The sequence below is a fragment of the Populus euphratica genome, unplaced genomic scaffold (assembly GCF_000495115.2).
Source record: "Populus euphratica unplaced genomic scaffold, PopEup_1.0 scaffold65.1, whole genome shotgun sequence".
In the NCBI taxonomy this organism is placed as follows: Eukaryota; Viridiplantae; Streptophyta; class Magnoliopsida; order Malpighiales; family Salicaceae; genus Populus; species Populus euphratica.
The window spans coordinates 332106-349325 of NW_011499943.1; the positions used below are offsets into that span (position 1 = coordinate 332106).

General features: G+C 33.8%; 3 protein-coding genes and 1 non-coding gene across 4 annotated transcripts; 2 read left to right on the forward strand and 2 right to left on the reverse strand.

Moving 5' to 3' along the window:
- Nucleotides 1-279: 279 nt before the first annotated feature.
- LOC105137207 (monosaccharide-sensing protein 2-like) lies at nt 280-5229 on the forward strand. Its single transcript, XM_011042872.1, has 6 exons — nt 280-883; nt 1079-1196; nt 1478-2038; nt 2839-3785; nt 3982-4169; nt 4575-5229. Exons 2-6 carry the CDS (start codon nt 1118-1120, stop codon nt 5020-5022), a joined length of 2223 nt encoding a protein of 740 aa, XP_011041174.1. The 5' UTR covers nt 280-883; nt 1079-1117; the 3' UTR covers nt 5023-5229.
- A 114-nt stretch (nt 5230-5343) lies between these two features.
- On the reverse strand, nt 5344-8418 carry LOC105137208 (uncharacterized). Its single transcript, XM_011042873.1, has 5 exons — nt 8237-8418; nt 7773-8117; nt 6876-7042; nt 6210-6597; nt 5344-5808 (listed from the first exon to the last, which is right to left on the reverse strand). Exons 1-5 carry the CDS (start codon nt 8288-8290, stop codon nt 5605-5607), a joined length of 1158 nt encoding a protein of 385 aa, XP_011041175.1. The 5' UTR covers nt 8291-8418; the 3' UTR covers nt 5344-5604.
- Nucleotides 8419-8433: 15 nt separating this feature from the next.
- TRNAW-CCA (transfer RNA tryptophan (anticodon CCA)) lies at nt 8434-8505 on the forward strand. The gene has a single exon. It is a non-coding gene; the product is annotated as a tRNA-Trp (tRNA).
- Nucleotides 8506-12754: 4249 nt separating this feature from the next.
- LOC105137209 (RING-H2 finger protein ATL8) lies at nt 12755-14173 on the reverse strand. The gene is made up of 2 exons (XM_011042874.1): nt 13280-14173; nt 12755-12821 (listed from the first exon to the last, which is right to left on the reverse strand). Exon 1 carries the CDS (start codon nt 14020-14022, stop codon nt 13438-13440), a length of 585 nt encoding a protein of 194 aa, XP_011041176.1. The 5' UTR covers nt 14023-14173; the 3' UTR covers nt 12755-12821; nt 13280-13437.
- Nucleotides 14174-17220: the final 3047 nt, after the last annotated feature.

Sequence of the window (17220 nt, forward strand, 5' to 3'; positions counted from 1 at the left end):
ATCTCACTTTCATGTCTCCAAAAAGGGAAAGTTGGAATTTCTTGACAAACTCAATATAATTAAAACACAAATCATAAAAATTAGTAGAAAAGAAAAATATTTTGTCCATCCCCAATGGTAGAACTCCAATTCTTACAGGTATAGCACAGTACAGAGCTTGACCACATTCAATTATTATTTATTAGAATAACAAAACCAAATCAACAAATATTTAAGAAAAAACAAGAAGAAGAAGAAACATGAACACTTGATGGGTCCACACGGAGTATATACGTTATGTTCCAGACTGACCCTTCTTTAGTTTTTACTCAACTCACTAAAATTTTCCTTTTTTCACTCAATTTCTTGAATTCTAAAGTCTAAACACATTTTTTCTCCTCAAATCTATCCCCTTTCAAAAAAATCAAAACCTTTTTCTGGTGAAATCGGTATCTGGAGCAATGAGAGGAACTTTAAAAAAAAAAATTAACTCAATGAAGTGGGTGAGAGAATTTTTTAGAGGTATGGTGTAAGCGTTGAAGGGTTGGTGGGAGAAAGGGGGGTCTAATATCAGTGTCAGCTTAAAAGCTGGGTTCTTTGTTGTTCACTCCATCTGTCAAATTATGAGTATATAAGTCACTTCTCCTCAGTTTTTGAACCTATCTTCTTTTTTGTTTGTCATTTGTTGTATCTAAGTGGAAAAACTGCCAGTTCAGTTAACGCACTTTGCCTGATATTTTCGCTTCTTTTTTACTATTACAATCCAAGATCATTCACTGATATCAGGCTCTACTTTTAAGGATCACTGTTCTGTGTTCCTCTGTTTCTTTTAAACCAGCTTTTGTTCCTTGTTTACTTGTAAAACCCCGTATCTCAGTGTCAAGCTGAACCTCATCTTCAAGAGGTAAGCAATCTATAAAAATCTCATCTTTCTTGAATCTTTTATTTGCTGATGATTTTGGACGGTCATGTGTTTCTTTCTTAAATGAGTGAATGTGTGGTTTTTTCATTGCTTGTTTGAATATATCGATTAGATACGGTATTGGATCTGTGGTGCTTGTTGTTTGATTGGTTTATCTGGGTTCTTGTCTTTTTACAGGTTACTTGGAAATTGAGGACTTGATTCATTGGTTAAAACATGAAGGGAGCAGCACTAGTGGCTATTGCTGCTTGCATTGGTAACTTCTTGCAAGGATGGGATAATGCTACCATTGCTGGTACTTCTCTTTAAATTTCTCATCTATTCAACCTTTTGATGTGGACCAAGAAATGTTGGATGGGAATGTTTAAAATTAAAAACTTAAAATTGTAAAGATTGAAACTATTGAGATTTGTTGTCAATGGCGGATGGTTCCAAGGCTTCCAGTTAGAACATTTTCTCTTTTGAGTTGGTTGTTTCTATATTATTCTTATCTCACACTTTTGGTGTTGAATAAGAGGTCTCGGTGTTGAACTAGAGAATGGATGCAGTTCTGTAATCTTGTTTCTATGTTTTCAGGTGCTATCATTTACGTCAATAAAGACCTCAAGTTGCAAGCAAGTGTGGAAGGTCTTGTTGTGGCCATGTCACTTATTGGAGCAGCTGCTATCACAACATGCTCAGGACCCATATCGGATTGGCTCGGTCGGCGTCCAATGCTAATAATCTCATCCGTTCTCTACTTTGTCAGTGGTTTGGTAATGTTTTGGTCACCCAATGTTTACGTCCTGTGCATAGGAAGACTGTTAGATGGATTTGGCATTGGTTTAGCAGTTACTCTTGTTCCGGTCTATATATCTGAGACTGCCCCATCAGATATAAGGGGAATGTTAAATACTCTGCCTCAGTTTGCTGGTTCAGGTGGCATGTTTCTGTCATACTGTATGATTTTTGGGATGTCGTTGACAGCTTCACCTAGTTGGAGGTTGATGCTTGGAATACTTTCCATTCCTTCTTTACTATATTTTGCACTCACAGTGTTTTACTTGCCTGAATCTCCTCGATGGCTTGTGAGTAAAGGAAAGATGCTTGAGGCAAAGCGGGTTCTCCAGAGATTGCGTGGCAGGGAAGATGTTTCAGGTTCACGCATTATTCTTTCACTGCTGTTCTTTTTCTCTTTCTTTTTTCTTCTGAAAGAAGGTATAGAAATTTAGATTATGGGCTGAGACAATAGCATGGTCTTTCTTGTTTTAGACAAGATGCTGGATCTTGCTAACTCAAATGGTAGTTTGTTTGAATCATTAGCTTGAATGCATGTTGAAGAATTTCCATGACTGATGACAGTATGTGTAATTCACTGGGAACGGATTTTTGAATTACCCAACTTTACACATGCAGCTAACTTAAACATCTATGTTTTCATCGGTCAGCTTGACTTCTTTGTTATACATGATAAATCTAGAAGCTTTTGATGCATGCTAATCTTGCCCTGTAAGTTAACTTTGAAGTGGTTTTGAGGGAGTCATTCTGTTTTTCTCAGCAATGGTCTCTGTGGAATTGTGAAAACCATATTGTTGGAGGCCCTTTTTTTATTTTAATGGTAGAGTTCCAATCAATTTACATCCCTGTTTGGTATCCTTAAAACCCGACCTATTGTTTTGGAGAGAGTTGAGGTATATAACTTTATCTGCCGATTATACTTTAAATTGCTGAGGAGCTTAACTTGATAGGAGGGAGTAAAACTATTTCACTGTTGAGAGTTCATTTCTTTTCAGGATTCAGTGTCCATAAACTTGAGCATAATATGTAAATGTTTTTAATAGTATTCAGATTTTTTGTTTGGTGAATTTCCAATGGTAGGAATTTAGGCTTCTCCTTTTGCATAAGAAGCTTATAAAACTCGCGTATGTGGCTTTTGCTAAAGCTTCTATGATGCACAGGTGAGATGGCTTTACTGGCTGAAGGTCTTGGTATCGGGGGTGAAACATCCATAGAAGAGTACATAATAGGCCCTGCTGATGAACTCGCTAATGGTCAAGAACCCACTGTTGATAAAGACAAAATCAAGTTATACGGACCTGAAGAAGGCCTTTCCTGGGTTGCTAAACCCGTTACTGGACAGAGTTCTCTTGCTCTTGCATCACGCCATGGAAGCATGGTGAGCCAAGGCGTGCCTCTTATGGACCCTCTTGTGACTCTTTTTGGTAGTGTTCATGAAAAGCTCCCTGAGACAAGAAGCATGCGAAGCATGCTTTTCCCTAATTTTGGCAGCATGTTTAGTACAGCAGAACCTCACTTTAGGACCGAGCAATGGGATGAAGAGAGTGTACAAAGAGAAGGTGAGGGCTACACATCAGAGGCTGGTGGTGGGGATTCCGATGACAATTTGCAGAGTCCACTAATCTCACGCCAGACAACAAGCATGGAAAAGGATATGGCCCACCCAACCTCCCATGGCAGTGTTCTGAGCATGAGACGGCATAGCAGTCTAATGCAAGGAGCTGGGGATGCAGTTGACGGTACTGGCATTGGTGGGGGTTGGCAGTTGGCATGGAAATGGTCTGAGAGGGAAGGTGAGGATGGAAAGAAGGAAGGGGGATTTAAAAGGATTTATCTGCACCAAGGAGGAGTTCCTGGATCCCGACGCGGGTCTCTTGTTTCGCTTCCTGGTGGTGATGTTCCTGAAGAAGGTGAGTACATCCAGGCTGCTGCTCTGGTAAGCCAGCCTGCTCTTTATTCAAAGGAGCTTATGGACCAGCATCCAGTTGGACCCGCAATGGTTCACCCATCTCAAACAGCTACAAAAGCTCCAATTTGGACCGCTCTGCTTGAACCTGGAGTTAAGCATGCATTGTTTGTTGGGATTGGAATTCAATTACTTCAGCAGGTAGCCCATGACTTCATTTGTTATCTTTTGCTCTCTCTCTCTCAGTTAATTGAATTAAATTTAAGTTCTCAATCCATTCTAATCCACATTTATGTCGGGTTTAATATCCTGGTTCTCTCATTTTGACCAAAATCATATTGTGATTTATGTTGTTAATAGCTGGGTTTTTTTTTTTTTTTTTCAAATTTGCATGTAGTTTGCTGGCATAAATGGAGTTCTATACTACACCCCTCAAATTCTTGAAAAGGCAGGTGTTTCGGTTCTTCTTGCAAACCTGGGCCTCAGCACTACCTCTGCTTCATTCCTTATAAGCGCATTTACAAACTTTCTTATGCTTCCATGCATAGGTGTAGCGATGAGGCTCATGGATATCGCGGGGAGAAGGTGATTTCCTTTCTTCATTCCATCTTTTGTTTTGGAACAGACTAGCAAGAAAACTCTTCCTTCTACTGCCCAGTTGCCTAAAAAAGAAACTTGTCTGTTATCCCTTTTCATTCCAAAGGGATCAGTTCTTATCCCTTTTCATTTCGAAGGGATCAGTTTCAGTTTTGGGAGGTACCATCACCTGTTCAATGCATCATTGTTTCCCCTCACTCAACGATTGAAGTGGGAGATGTAATGTTCAAATTTTGGCGAATGAGAACATCCTGTATGATTTTCATAAGAAGAATCGCACAATCTTTTTATATATATATGGGGAGGGGGTGCCTGCTCTTATGTTGTGTCTATCAACGTTTATATCTATTTGTGACTTGCATGTTTACTAATCTCTTCCTCTCCTTGTTTCAGGACGCTCCTACTTACCACAATTCCTGTGCTGATACTTTCCCTCATCGTCTTAATTATTTTTGAACTAGTGACTGTGAGCTCAGTGGTCAATGCTGCAATTTTAACTGCTTGTGTTATCATATTCATCTGCTGTTTTGTGTCTGCTTATGGACCAATTCCTAATATCCTCTGCTCAGAGATCTTCCCCACAAGAGTCCGAGGCCTCTGCATTGCCATTTGTGCCATGGTTTACTGGATTGGAGACATCATTGTCACCTACACACTGCCTGTGATGCTTAGCTCGATTGGTCTAGTCGGTATCTTTGGCATTTATGCTGTTGTGTGCGCAATCTCTTGGATCTTTGTTTTCTTGAAGGTCCCTGAGACCAAAGGAATGCCTCTTGAAGTCATTACAGAGTTCTTTGCTGTTGGCGCCAGACAAGCTGCTGCTGCTGCCAAGAAGGAATGATTCAGGAAAACTCGATGCATTTGCTGGTTGTTTTTGTTAGGATTTAATTAGTTTGCATTCATTTTTGAGGTTTAAAAAGGAAAGGCCCCCAGTTGTGCGATGTCTTGCATGAAAGAAATATTGAGATTGGAATGTTTAAATACTAGAACTTGCAAATGAATAATCCGGCCTTTAAATTAATCAATGAGATCTTCTAATTGATGGCAAGCTACTAGCCGAAGACCACAACTACAACATTTACAGAGACCATCTGGCTTTTATGCATCACATCAATAAACATAAACATTCATTGCTGCTAGTGCCCAATTTTGGGAGCAGAGCTTCCAGATAAGGACTGTGACGTCAGCATTCTATGATGGGAATGTGCAAACAAAATAAAGTCGGATGCAGACCTACCGGTCTATTCACAGCCCAACCTCAAGTTTTGTACAACAAACTGGACTACAGTAAATTGACATCAAAATTTCTCTGGTAATTTCAAGCAAATATCCAGATATGTATGGCAAGACTAAAAAAATCCATAGCAAGTCGCAGAATAAACATATTTGACAAATGATACAAATGATATTAATATTGAGTAGTTTAGGGCTTCTGCATTTCCTCTGAGGATGAACTGCTGTTAAAAGGATTCGGGGCACGATCTGATTTTGAAGGCTTAGAATCGCCAGATTGACTATTAAAGGGGTTCTGTTCGACAAGCTCATTTGAATTTGGATTAAACCTCAATGGTCTCTCAAATTCTTTAGCATTTCCGGTGTCAATGACTAATTTATTGAGTTTTTGCTCCTGCAAACAAACAGTAAAATAAAGTTCAGAGGCAAGTGCAGTATGGAGCACAGAGGGGAAATATATCCAGCAACGAAATCAGAAACATTATGCTAGAGAGTAGTGCAGGACCATACAGAAATGGGATATATGCATGGATCGGCTAAGTTAATTTCCTGCTAGTTCCTGCTAGCTTCATATAATGGCACATGTACAATAGCTGTCAAAAGCATAAGGACAATATGGCAAAAACCTGGTGCTTTGGGGTCCTCAGAATTTTCCAAAATTAGGAATAGGCCAAGCAGCATGTTTTCTTAAATAGTTGTTTTGGGGAATGCACTTCTCACTGCAGAGAATACGTTCTTCCCTTTCTATTTGTAAATTATCAAGGCATTAAATGCACAAATCTTTGAAGTGCTTACATGTTGTAGTGCTTCTAGTTTTCTTTGTAGTGCCTCATGCTCAGCTTTTATACGGAATGGAACACCATGCTTTTGATATACATTGTTTTGAGCCAAGTCTTCGTCAATGTCACTAGCAGTGGTTGCAAAAGGATGATTTGTAGGAATCCATCTGACTGTGTCAGGGTCAACATCTGGAGGTATTGGATCCCCTTCTTTAAGGAAAATGGTTGGTCTTTTCCACTGGTATGCTCGCGATCTCCTTCTCTGATGGATGGCTTGTTGCTCTTCCGTTAGAGTAACTGGGGCTAAGTGATAAACCTTTCCAAATATCTCAATGGTTGAATTGCTCTTGCCAACTTTAACCAATGGATTATTGAACGGATCCTCATATTTGAGAGGATTTGATCTGTGTATAAGAGATTTCACATTAAAACCACATTATTATCATTCAATCAGCACGTGATAACTAAAGATTAGCATGAAGTGTGATTCTTGCAACTAATTGAGAAAAAAAGGGGAGGGGAGTTGAAGCAAATTAGTTTCTACAAATAAAGACCATGCAATGGCAATCCTTCTTCAGGAATAGAAAGTAACATTCAAACCACAGTAAAATAATCGTTCAACAATGTGTACAGAAACAATGCAGAGGACAATAGGAGAAAGTATTGGGGATTGAAATCATACATGCCTCTTCTATCCGCTCTAAGCTGGCCACGTCTAACAAGATCAGCTACAGAGCCAGGACGGCTTGGCGTTGACTTCCTAATCATGTATACTCTCACAAAAACAACCAAAAATGCAGTAGCAATACATAGCCATATTACAAAATTGTTTCCAGCACCTCTTTTCATCTGATGAAATCAAGAATCCACTATTAGTAAAAAGCAAGAGCAGAATAATCTATATTTAGAATGCCAAAATACCCATTATGATCACATGATCTTTTCATCAAAGACAGACTAACAACCTATTCTCAAAAAATCACAGCAGCAAACAAGAATTGCCACTGGATCGATCACATTTAGAAGCATGTCGTACCCCTTCTCACTTCCAATTACAAATTACAACTACTTGCAGATAATCAAAGACTCAAAGTAGCAAATAACCTGAAAATGCTAACCTAGTTAACAAATCCAAACAGAAGTTTTGGTTTCACATTTTAGCTGCTAAAAGGTAGATATTGTGTTAATGCCTGCTGAGTTCATTCAAGATGCCTACCCAGTTCCTATCACTCAGCAAGAAACAGTAAAAAATCCACATTTTTCCAGAACATGCAAGCATTTCCAAGACTATAAAAACAGACAACACAATCATGCTTCCATTGAGAGAAATTCGTATTCGATGAGGATTCAATAAGTACAGAGGACTCACCACAAAAAAAAATTCCAAATTTTGCCAAAACATAAAAGCATTTCCATTGAGAGCAATCATCGAATTCGTCGATGATTCAATAAAACTAGAAAACTCGCCACGAAAACAAAATTTCCACATTTTGCCAATACTTATAAGCATTTCCAAGACTATAAAAACACACATTCCCAGTAGAGCAATTCGATGATTCAAACAAACTAGAAAACTCACCACAAAAACAAAAGAAGGGAGAGTGGTAATCATTCCCTGAAATTTGGAAATTGGGTATTTTTTCCAATCCAGTAGTGCAGTGGTCCCGCTCTCACTCTTGTTGACCACTGCTTTTCCCGTGTCTCGAATGCATTGCTCCTCCTGGTCCTCGACCTCTTCGTCTTCGGGATTCGACGAATTATCATTATCATTATCATTATTAATTGCAGCTCTAAATCGAAACTTTGGATTAATTAGCAAAACTCGATTGCAATTGGGTAGTGAAAAAGACAAGACAAAATCCCTCCTGAGTTTCACTACATTCGGAGAAAACCGGTGTTTTGATGCCCATAACGATGACTGCGGCTACATGACATCATCAGATAATCAAACACCATCAAAGTACACTACACTATATGCTATAATTGGGGAAAATTTAGCATTAAGATTGAATAATAATAATAATAATAATCACTAATAACTACCTGGATAGAGAAAGAGTGAAATTGCGGAGTCGAGACTGATGATGTTGTTTTCATTTTCAAAAGGGTTTTAGGAGCATCAACAATTTCAATTTCATAATCAACTCAGCTTCGATTGATTATACCATAACTCAGCAGCAAATCCCAAACTGCCCCGTTACTTGTTTTAATATTATTTATCCGCAAAGCAAACAGCTAGTGGATCCGTGGCGCAATGGTAGCGCGTCTGACTCCAGATCAGAAGGTTGCGTGTTCGATTCACGTCGGGTTCAATTCCCAGCTTTTGTCATTTTCGTTTTTTGGCTCTTCATTTTTATTAATCCAAGTCTAATAATCATGGCAGTTTTTCATAGCAGCAAGTGCATTCCATTAATTTTCTACGGAAAACTCAGATTAGCCTCTGATATTTTATTCAATTCTTAAAAGAATCCCAGAAAAAATATTGAAATATACATTATAATTCATAAAATTAAAATTTATTTATATATAAAAAAAAACACCCAGGTTTGCCGCTAATGTTTTACTCTATTCTTAGATCCCATCAGAACATTAAATTATTAAAATATTCATGATAGTTTAAAAAATAAGAGATACATTCATTGAATCCAAAAATTTGACATAAAATTAGTAATTTTATACATGACCGCGGATAGTTTATAGTTAGCGGTAATTGTGCTCTACACATGATCCCACGACTTATAATCATAAGAAAATAAAAATGATAACTTCCAAGGGCAGCGGTGGAGCTAACATTATTTGTCATAGGAGTACAAATTAATACAATAAAATATAATATTTTTTTAATTTATTATTTATAAGTTGTAAAAAAAAATTATAATTTAGTTTTATTTATATAAATTACTATAAATATATAAAATCTTTGTATATGATAAAAAGTTTAGAGCAATACTAAATTGAGTTAAAGTAATGAAGTTAATTTCAATTTTATAATGTATTTATCACTTTAATATTATTGGTATTTATACTTATTAAATATAAACATATAAAGTATATATAAGACCCAAATTTTTAGTTCAAATCCAAGTCTAAGTTAGCCCAGAGTCCCAGACTTAATCCAAGTTAACTTAGGCATATAAAGAAAAATTCCAAGAGAATTATTATTCCCTTTTCCAAGTCTTGTGACTGTTGTGACTCTCTTCTCATTAAACCAAGAGAATTATTTGTTTTATCAAAGTTTAAGGTTTGGTCGTGTTTTCTAATTGTTAGTTCTATTTATCTATGATTTAAAAAAAGCTTTCTACAATAAGGATGATCTTATCTTAATGGAGTAAAACCTAACCGTTCTAACGTCTGAAAAAAATTTAATATTTTGAATAAGTATTACATGTAATGTCGTACCTCGGATACTAAAAGACAAATAAAATATATATATATATTTTTTTAAATTTTCAATGTTCTCTTAACTTTAATAAGCTAGTTATTAAAGTCAAAATGCATGTAAAATACTTTTTTTTTTAATTTTCAATGTTCTCTTGACTTTAATAAGCTAGTTATTAAAGTCAAAATGCATGTTAAAACATTATTTTTTAGTGTATGAAAAACACAATATAATTTTTTAGCTTTGAGACATTTAGGCTTATGTACAAAAATATTTTTTTTTCAAATTTTTTTAAGTTGATGCAGAAAAAAAAGAAAGAGGTGGAGAAAGAGAGGAAAGAAAGCTGACTTGCAATAGTTTAGGCTTATGCACAAAAATATTTTTTTTTCAAATTTTTTTAAGTTGATGCAGAAAAAAAAAAAAAAAGAGGTGGAGGAAGAGAGGAAAGAAAGCTGACTTGCAATAGCTCACAGTGCTGCTGGCAATGGTGGAGGTGGCAGGACACAACTGTTGGCGGTTTACGTGAACAGTGTTTGAAATGACACTATTTTGAATAAAACACGTCATTTTATTTAAAAGAAAAAAAATGACAAAAACATGTCAGAGTTCACATTCATCCTCAATTTGTGATTTGTTCAATCAAATCTTCAATTTTAATTTTAATTTTAAAAATCAATTCAATTACATCCCTATCAAATTCAATTACTGGCCCTGAAGGTGGTTGCCCTTTTCACATTGGTTCTTAATTTTGAATTTATGTGATTTGACTCTAAATTGATTAATAAACTTCTAATTTTTTCAATCTCACCCTTGATTTGATTTAATTACAACTCTTCTATTTACGCGCCTTTTCTAGTTTGATTCTTGGTTTCGGATTCTTCAATTAAGTTTCTCATTGGTCATCAAACTACATTTATGCAATCAAGCCCCTAGTTTGACCAAATTAACTATCAAAAATTATAATACGATCCCAGAACTTTAATTTCTTCTAATTAAAGCCTAAATTAACTCCAAAATTAATGTTTCTTGCAATCAAACCCTCTATAAATTCAATTAAACCTTTAATAACATTTAATTGAGTCTATAAACACTTGATTTTGGATTTTTTTTCTCAAATTGAATTTTTTTATCAACATGGCTCTCATTAATCAACAAAATACTATCAAATTTTAATTTTTGTATTTTTAAACCTCCTTAATCAAATTTTAGTTATTTTTTGGGTGCTCTAGCTTCCTTTTTTTTACTATTATATTTTTTGATAATATTTTTTATTTTTTTATTTTTTTTAAAAGAGAAAAAATATAAATTAAAAAATAACCTAAAAATAAATTATATCACCATACTTGAAAGACTTAGTATCACTTTTGTGATTCGTGGAGTGGAGGTTTATTTTATTGAACGGCTCCAAGTAAAAGGGAATAAACGGTTCATTTCGTGGAATATATACATATAAGAAATATTGCCATTACCATATTGTGGACTAACAACATCTTTACAAGGTAAAGACAAGAAAGAGGATGATCGCATATTTCTATATAAATGAGCTTCTTTACGTGAACATTTATTTATTTAGTGAATATTTAATCATATCTTAAAGAGATTATTTTATTGGCCATTAATTTCTTGATAGTCAGTGAGTGGGTTTGTTGACTCTATCGTTACCATGGCCGCAAACAATAAGAAATACATGCTTTGCCCTTTTTTTATTCGTTTTTTTTTTTAATGAGATTGTATGTCAATAAATTTTTATTTTTTAAAGTCGTGAGTGCCCATTCTTGTGTTGGTTTTGTGCATTAAAAAAAGGATTCATTTATTTAAATTCTTTAAAGTTAGTGTTGGAGAAGAAGATATATATATAAGCAACAAGGAGAGAACACATGATGATGTTCTAGAGAACTTACATCACCGATTCAAATATAATCACATCTTTAGATATTATGTTTTTTATTCGCTATTTAAGTATTCGCTATAATATATAAGTTAAGAGATGAGTTTTTTAAAATTTTTAAATAAATCAGAATTTAAAATGTGAAAAAAATAATTTAAATTAAGAATTATATGTCTTCAAATATAATCATAACCTTTCTTTAAACAAAAAACAACTCAATCAAAGTATTAAAATCAAATCACTAGTAACCGAAGTTTTCATTTATGGCCTTACGTAGTCCGAGCACTTGCAATCTCTCTCATTCTCATCCTCCAGCACAATGGCTCCTCCTTCGTTCGATGACAAGACAATTCTCTACTTATCTTGTACGAGCCTTGGGATACATGTATTGCACTTAATTTCGCGGTTGCCACTTTCTGACGCCATTGTTGATCCAAGGATTATCATATTTATTAACCTATTCATGTTTGCTTTCAATCTTGTGGTTTTGTCAACGAAGGCGATGGATGATATATACAATCAAACATCCCACTTTAGAATTGGGACAAAGTAATATGATTTACTTCTTGATTTTTTCACGGCTCCTCCTCTACTAAAATCCTATATATTTATGTGTTTTTTTAAAGTATTTTTAGTTTGAAAATTTTTTTTAATAATGTTTTATGATAATTTTATATCAATGCAAAAAAAATTTTAAAACATTTTAAAATAAAAAATTATTTATCACAATATCAAGTATTTTCTATGAACTAGAGAATAACAAATTCTCCCTGAACTTCCCAATTAAGTGGTCCTTTAATGAGGTTAAAAGGGCCATTAGATTTCACCTTTCTAACATCATTATTTTAACCAAAAATAAATTATTAATCTTGACCTAGCTCATTATCCTACATGAGATAGATATTATAAGTTCGATAAATTAACTATATATTTATTAATAAATTATTAATCTTGATCTAGTTCATTATCCTGCATGACACGAGATATACATTTTAATGTATTTTTTAAATTAGATCAAGATACGGCAGGGTTGATCGGGTAACTAGTTAAACCCTTACTTGAGTTTGATCGGGTTGTGTCCTATGCAGCCTGTAAAATCAATGGAGCATCGGATTCACCTGTAAAATCGGGTCGGATTTCAGACAGCTCGTTTTAAGTTTTAACAATCGCTGTTTTGCTACTGCTCCGGGTCTTTGAAAGCAGAGCAAGCATCTCGTCAGCGCAGGCCAGAACTCAAGTGGTGGATATTTGATGGCTAATGTTTGACAGGTGCCCCTCTTCTACTGGATTCCTCTCCTTCAAACAACTTCTAGCTTGTCTTTTGTTATTTATTTATTTTATTTCCTGATTCTATTTTCAACCTTCTAGTCTACCCTCGATTTAACAAGTTGGAATAATATCATAACTACTGCTTTCAAATAACAAAATAATTCCCATCCATTCAAAGACGGGAAAAACAAAAAATGATGGATTCCCTCAATCATTACCTTCCTTTTCTCTATAGATAAACTTAAATTTGGAATATGAATTCATCTCGAACTCGATATTCACTCGCATGAAACAAATAATTAAAATTAAATATTTTTTTTTTCTTGCTCGCATTAAACCCTTGTTTTTATGTTGGCAAAATTTTAAAATTTACACAGGCATTCATTCATAAATATTCTCCTTGTAATGACAATCCCATCTTCCATTTTTTTTCAATTATTTTTTAAATTATTTTTCTCAGAAAAAAACATTATATTAATATTTTTTAGATATTTTTTATTTTAATATATATATATATATATATTATTTTAATACAATTTAATTAAAAAACAACACACATCAAATTACCATACAGCCACTATCCTAATATAAATAACATTAGCTTACAATCCTGAATTGATTAATATCACAGTTAATCAGTAACAAGATTACATTGCTAGCTATAATTTTTTTATATATAAAACTAATATTTTAAATAAGCTAGCTAAGCTACGGCAAGAACCTATTTGCAACATCTTCACTCTCCTTGAGTCCAGCCTCAGTTTCAGCCCCACCACCGCCACTAATAGAACTCGAACCTGAAGGCAAACCCCCGCACTTCTGACACCTGGCAACCATCAAAATCTGACGGCAAGAAGGGCACGAAGAGTGAGACCCCAACCACGTGTCAATACAAGCCACGTGAAAACCATGTCCACACTGAGGCAACACACGGATTTCATCTCCAACTGAGAATTCCGTTAAACATATTGCACAGTCGGAGGATTTTCCGGCCGAATCTTCAGAGAAGGTTTGTTTGGGGAGGGAGCGGAGGGTTTTCTTTTTCAACCCCTTGTTGGCGACGGAAGGAGGAGGGAGAGGAGCTGGTGGTGCTGGAGTATGGGATGATAAGCGGCGGAGCCAAGCGCAGCGAGCTACAGCGATTAGGCCAAGAACACAAATTAGAGCGCAGAGAAGTGCTGCTAGTATGACCATGAAGTCTGGGTCCAACGTGGCTGGTGGTTGTGGGGGCGACCCAGTGGTGGTCGCCGAAGAGTTCATGTCAGAGTTTAGGAGCCTGAAAGGCCGAGTCATGTGGTCGAGATGGATAGAGAGTAGCTCTTTTTCGTTTCTTTTCTTTTTCGAGAGTGCGTGCTCTAGAGAAAGAGAGACAGGGAGTGTTGTGTTCTTTCATGTCTGGAGGGTTTGGGTGTTTTTATAGGTAAGGAATGAAGATTTTAAGTAATAAAATTTTTTATTATAAAATTGATTTACTTCATTCTTGTGTAAAGCTTTATATATATATATATATGCGTAAATTAAATATGTTTTTTGTTTTTGTTTTATTTGTTTTTTATTTTAAAAAGCTAATTAAATATATTAAAAAATCCTCTCCTTGGCCATTGTTTCTTGGACTTAATTAGGAAATTATTTAATAAAAAAATATTTTTTGTTATTTCCCCCTATTTGTTTGGATTTAATTTTTACATCGTAACTTTTCAACAATCAAGCCTGGCCCTCTAGTTACCCTTGAAATATTTCTATCCTAATTGATATCTAAACCGAGCTTAAGATGAAATCATGAGTGGGCTTGGATTTGTGCTACCCTGGCCCACTTGTAAGGAAAAATCATGGTTTGTCATATCTATTTTTTAAAAATATATATTAAAAGGATGGTGTATTAATTTTTAATCATGAAAGTAAAATATGATATGTATTTAATGATATATTTTTTAAATATTAAAACAATAAAATTTCAAGACAGAAATATATTGAATTGACATGTATCAACTTAAACTAAATAAATAAACTTTCAATTCATTTTATGAACATGTAATAATCCTATAAAAAAATAAATTAAAAAAATAATGCTCAATTTATAGTTAATTTATTATCAGAAGGAAAAACTAAAACTAAAAATATTTAATTAAAAAAATAAAAACAAAATCTAAATTAAATTAAATTGACTTGTTAAACATTAACATTGGATATCATCCCACTAAATTTAATAACCTTTTATTCTTAAAATTATTCCTCGTTTAATCAGAGGACAACCAGGCAGGGCATGAGACACTTTTTGCATGAAATAACATTTTTTTTTTAAGACAGAAAAGAAAAATCAGGACAGGTGCATTAGATTGGAGAAATAAAGACCAACATAATTTTTTTCAAGTTAAATAAAAAAGGCTATGATATCATTAAAAAAAATATTTTTGATGTTATTTAATAATTTTTTTTTACAAAGTGTAAAATGCATAAAAATAAATACAGAAGAGAAAAAAAAAAAAATCAGGCCAAGCACGAGCTCATGTTCATAAAAAAGGCTTGGCTCATGCACCAAGTCTCTTGATATTTTCATTATATTAAAAGGCAGACAGTGTGCTGTCCATTCTTTATTTTTATTTTAAAAAATCTTGTCGACGACTAGTTTAATTTCCGGCAACCGTAAGGTCACCAAGAAATCGAGCCATGGTTATTTTGTGCCTAAATTTGATTTTCAACCTTTTTTTTTAATTCATAAAACCTTGAAAACACTCTAAATACTTTGATAAACCCATTTATAGTCTTAAATAACCTTAAAACTAATTAAAAATCCAAAATCAACTTGAATTTTAAAATCTTCTTGGGTTCAAATCTGTCAAAAATAAATTTCATACCAAAATTAAAATCCTGAAAACAAAATGGACCAGTAAGTGATCATTTAGAAAGTACAAGGACCAAAGAAAACTTTGACCGCTAATTCTGAAACACGCATCTATTTTCCTCGTCTTTTTCTCTGGTTCTGTCTTTTAAATTCTCCATTTGTTAACAAATTACAAGTAATCTGCTATCAAATGGCCGTAAAAGGACTCGATCAAAGTGGAGAAATCTCGATAACTAAAAAAAAGAGTGCATTACTGAAGTCTACAATAAATCAAGGCACTAAACCTCGATGCCTTTTATTTTAATTAAAATTAGGATGAATTACAAAAAATTCTATCATGATTATCCAAGAATTTGAAAAATATTATAATTTTTTTTTCTAGTTCAAGTAAAGATTACAAAGCCCCCTTTTTATTAAAATGCATTAAAATATCTTCAAATTCTCAAATAATCACTATATATAATTCTGTAATAAATTAAGTAATCATTGTGATTTACCCTTAAAACTAACAACCTTTTTGTTATTTTGTCATACAAGCTTGTAGCTGTAGAGAAGTTAATTTTTTTTTTTAACTTCTCTACAGCAACATATATATATACATATATATATATATATATACATATATATATATATATATACATATATATATATATATGTATTTGAACTACACATGAGCAAGGTGGGGTAGGAGCAGAAAATGAAGTCAAATTCCGAGTTCATGTGATTGAAATTCCGCAGGACCGAAAGAAGATGCTGGGAAGCAATACTGATGAAGTAGAATTAAGTAGCCATAAAAAAAACCCTAATGCTTCCTTTGACTGGCAGGAACGAACCATTTCCTTTCTTGTACTCGACGGTAGCATTATTCCGTGGATTGTCCCTTTTTCGTAGCAAGCAGTAATCGCAAAAGAGATTCGAATGCTTTTCATAAATATATAAATAAATAAATGAGATTCCAATGTAATGATTGACTTGAAAGATGAAATCGCTTGTGAGTAACTCGTAAATTATTAGGTTAGTTTTTTTTTTTTTTTTATTAAAACCAATATTTTGTTTTTATTTTTGATATGGATCCCATGGATGATAGAGTGTAATTAATTTAACCAACTTTACCGGTTATATGGATTTCATCAGATCAATAATTTTTATAATTTCACTAAAAACTTGAATTATATTTTGAATTGTAGATTTCTTACGTCAATCCACTAACCAATTTTAATGAGTTTTTTTATTCTACAATTTAGACCATCTTCGGGTCATGGTCCAAACCCATTGAGTATTTGGGAGGGTGAAAGCTTATGTTTTTTAGCGTGTTCAATTGAAAAATATTAAAATAGTATTTTTTAAATATTTTTAATGTATTGATATAAAAAATTAAAAAGCTAAAATAAATTATTTTAATATATTTTAAAGAAAAATATATTATACACCACAATATCAAATTCAGTTAACAAATAGGACATTAAAATGTAAAAAAATATAAAATAAATTAATTTAAAATTTTAATTTTTTAATAAACAGGCTACCTCAGGTATACACTAATTGTCTCATTTTTTTTACCAGTCATGCACTCCTGACCTTAAATGGCAGGTTGTATATCTGAGGCTGTTACTTCGAAGAAATCAAAGTGCTCAGAACAAATCAACACT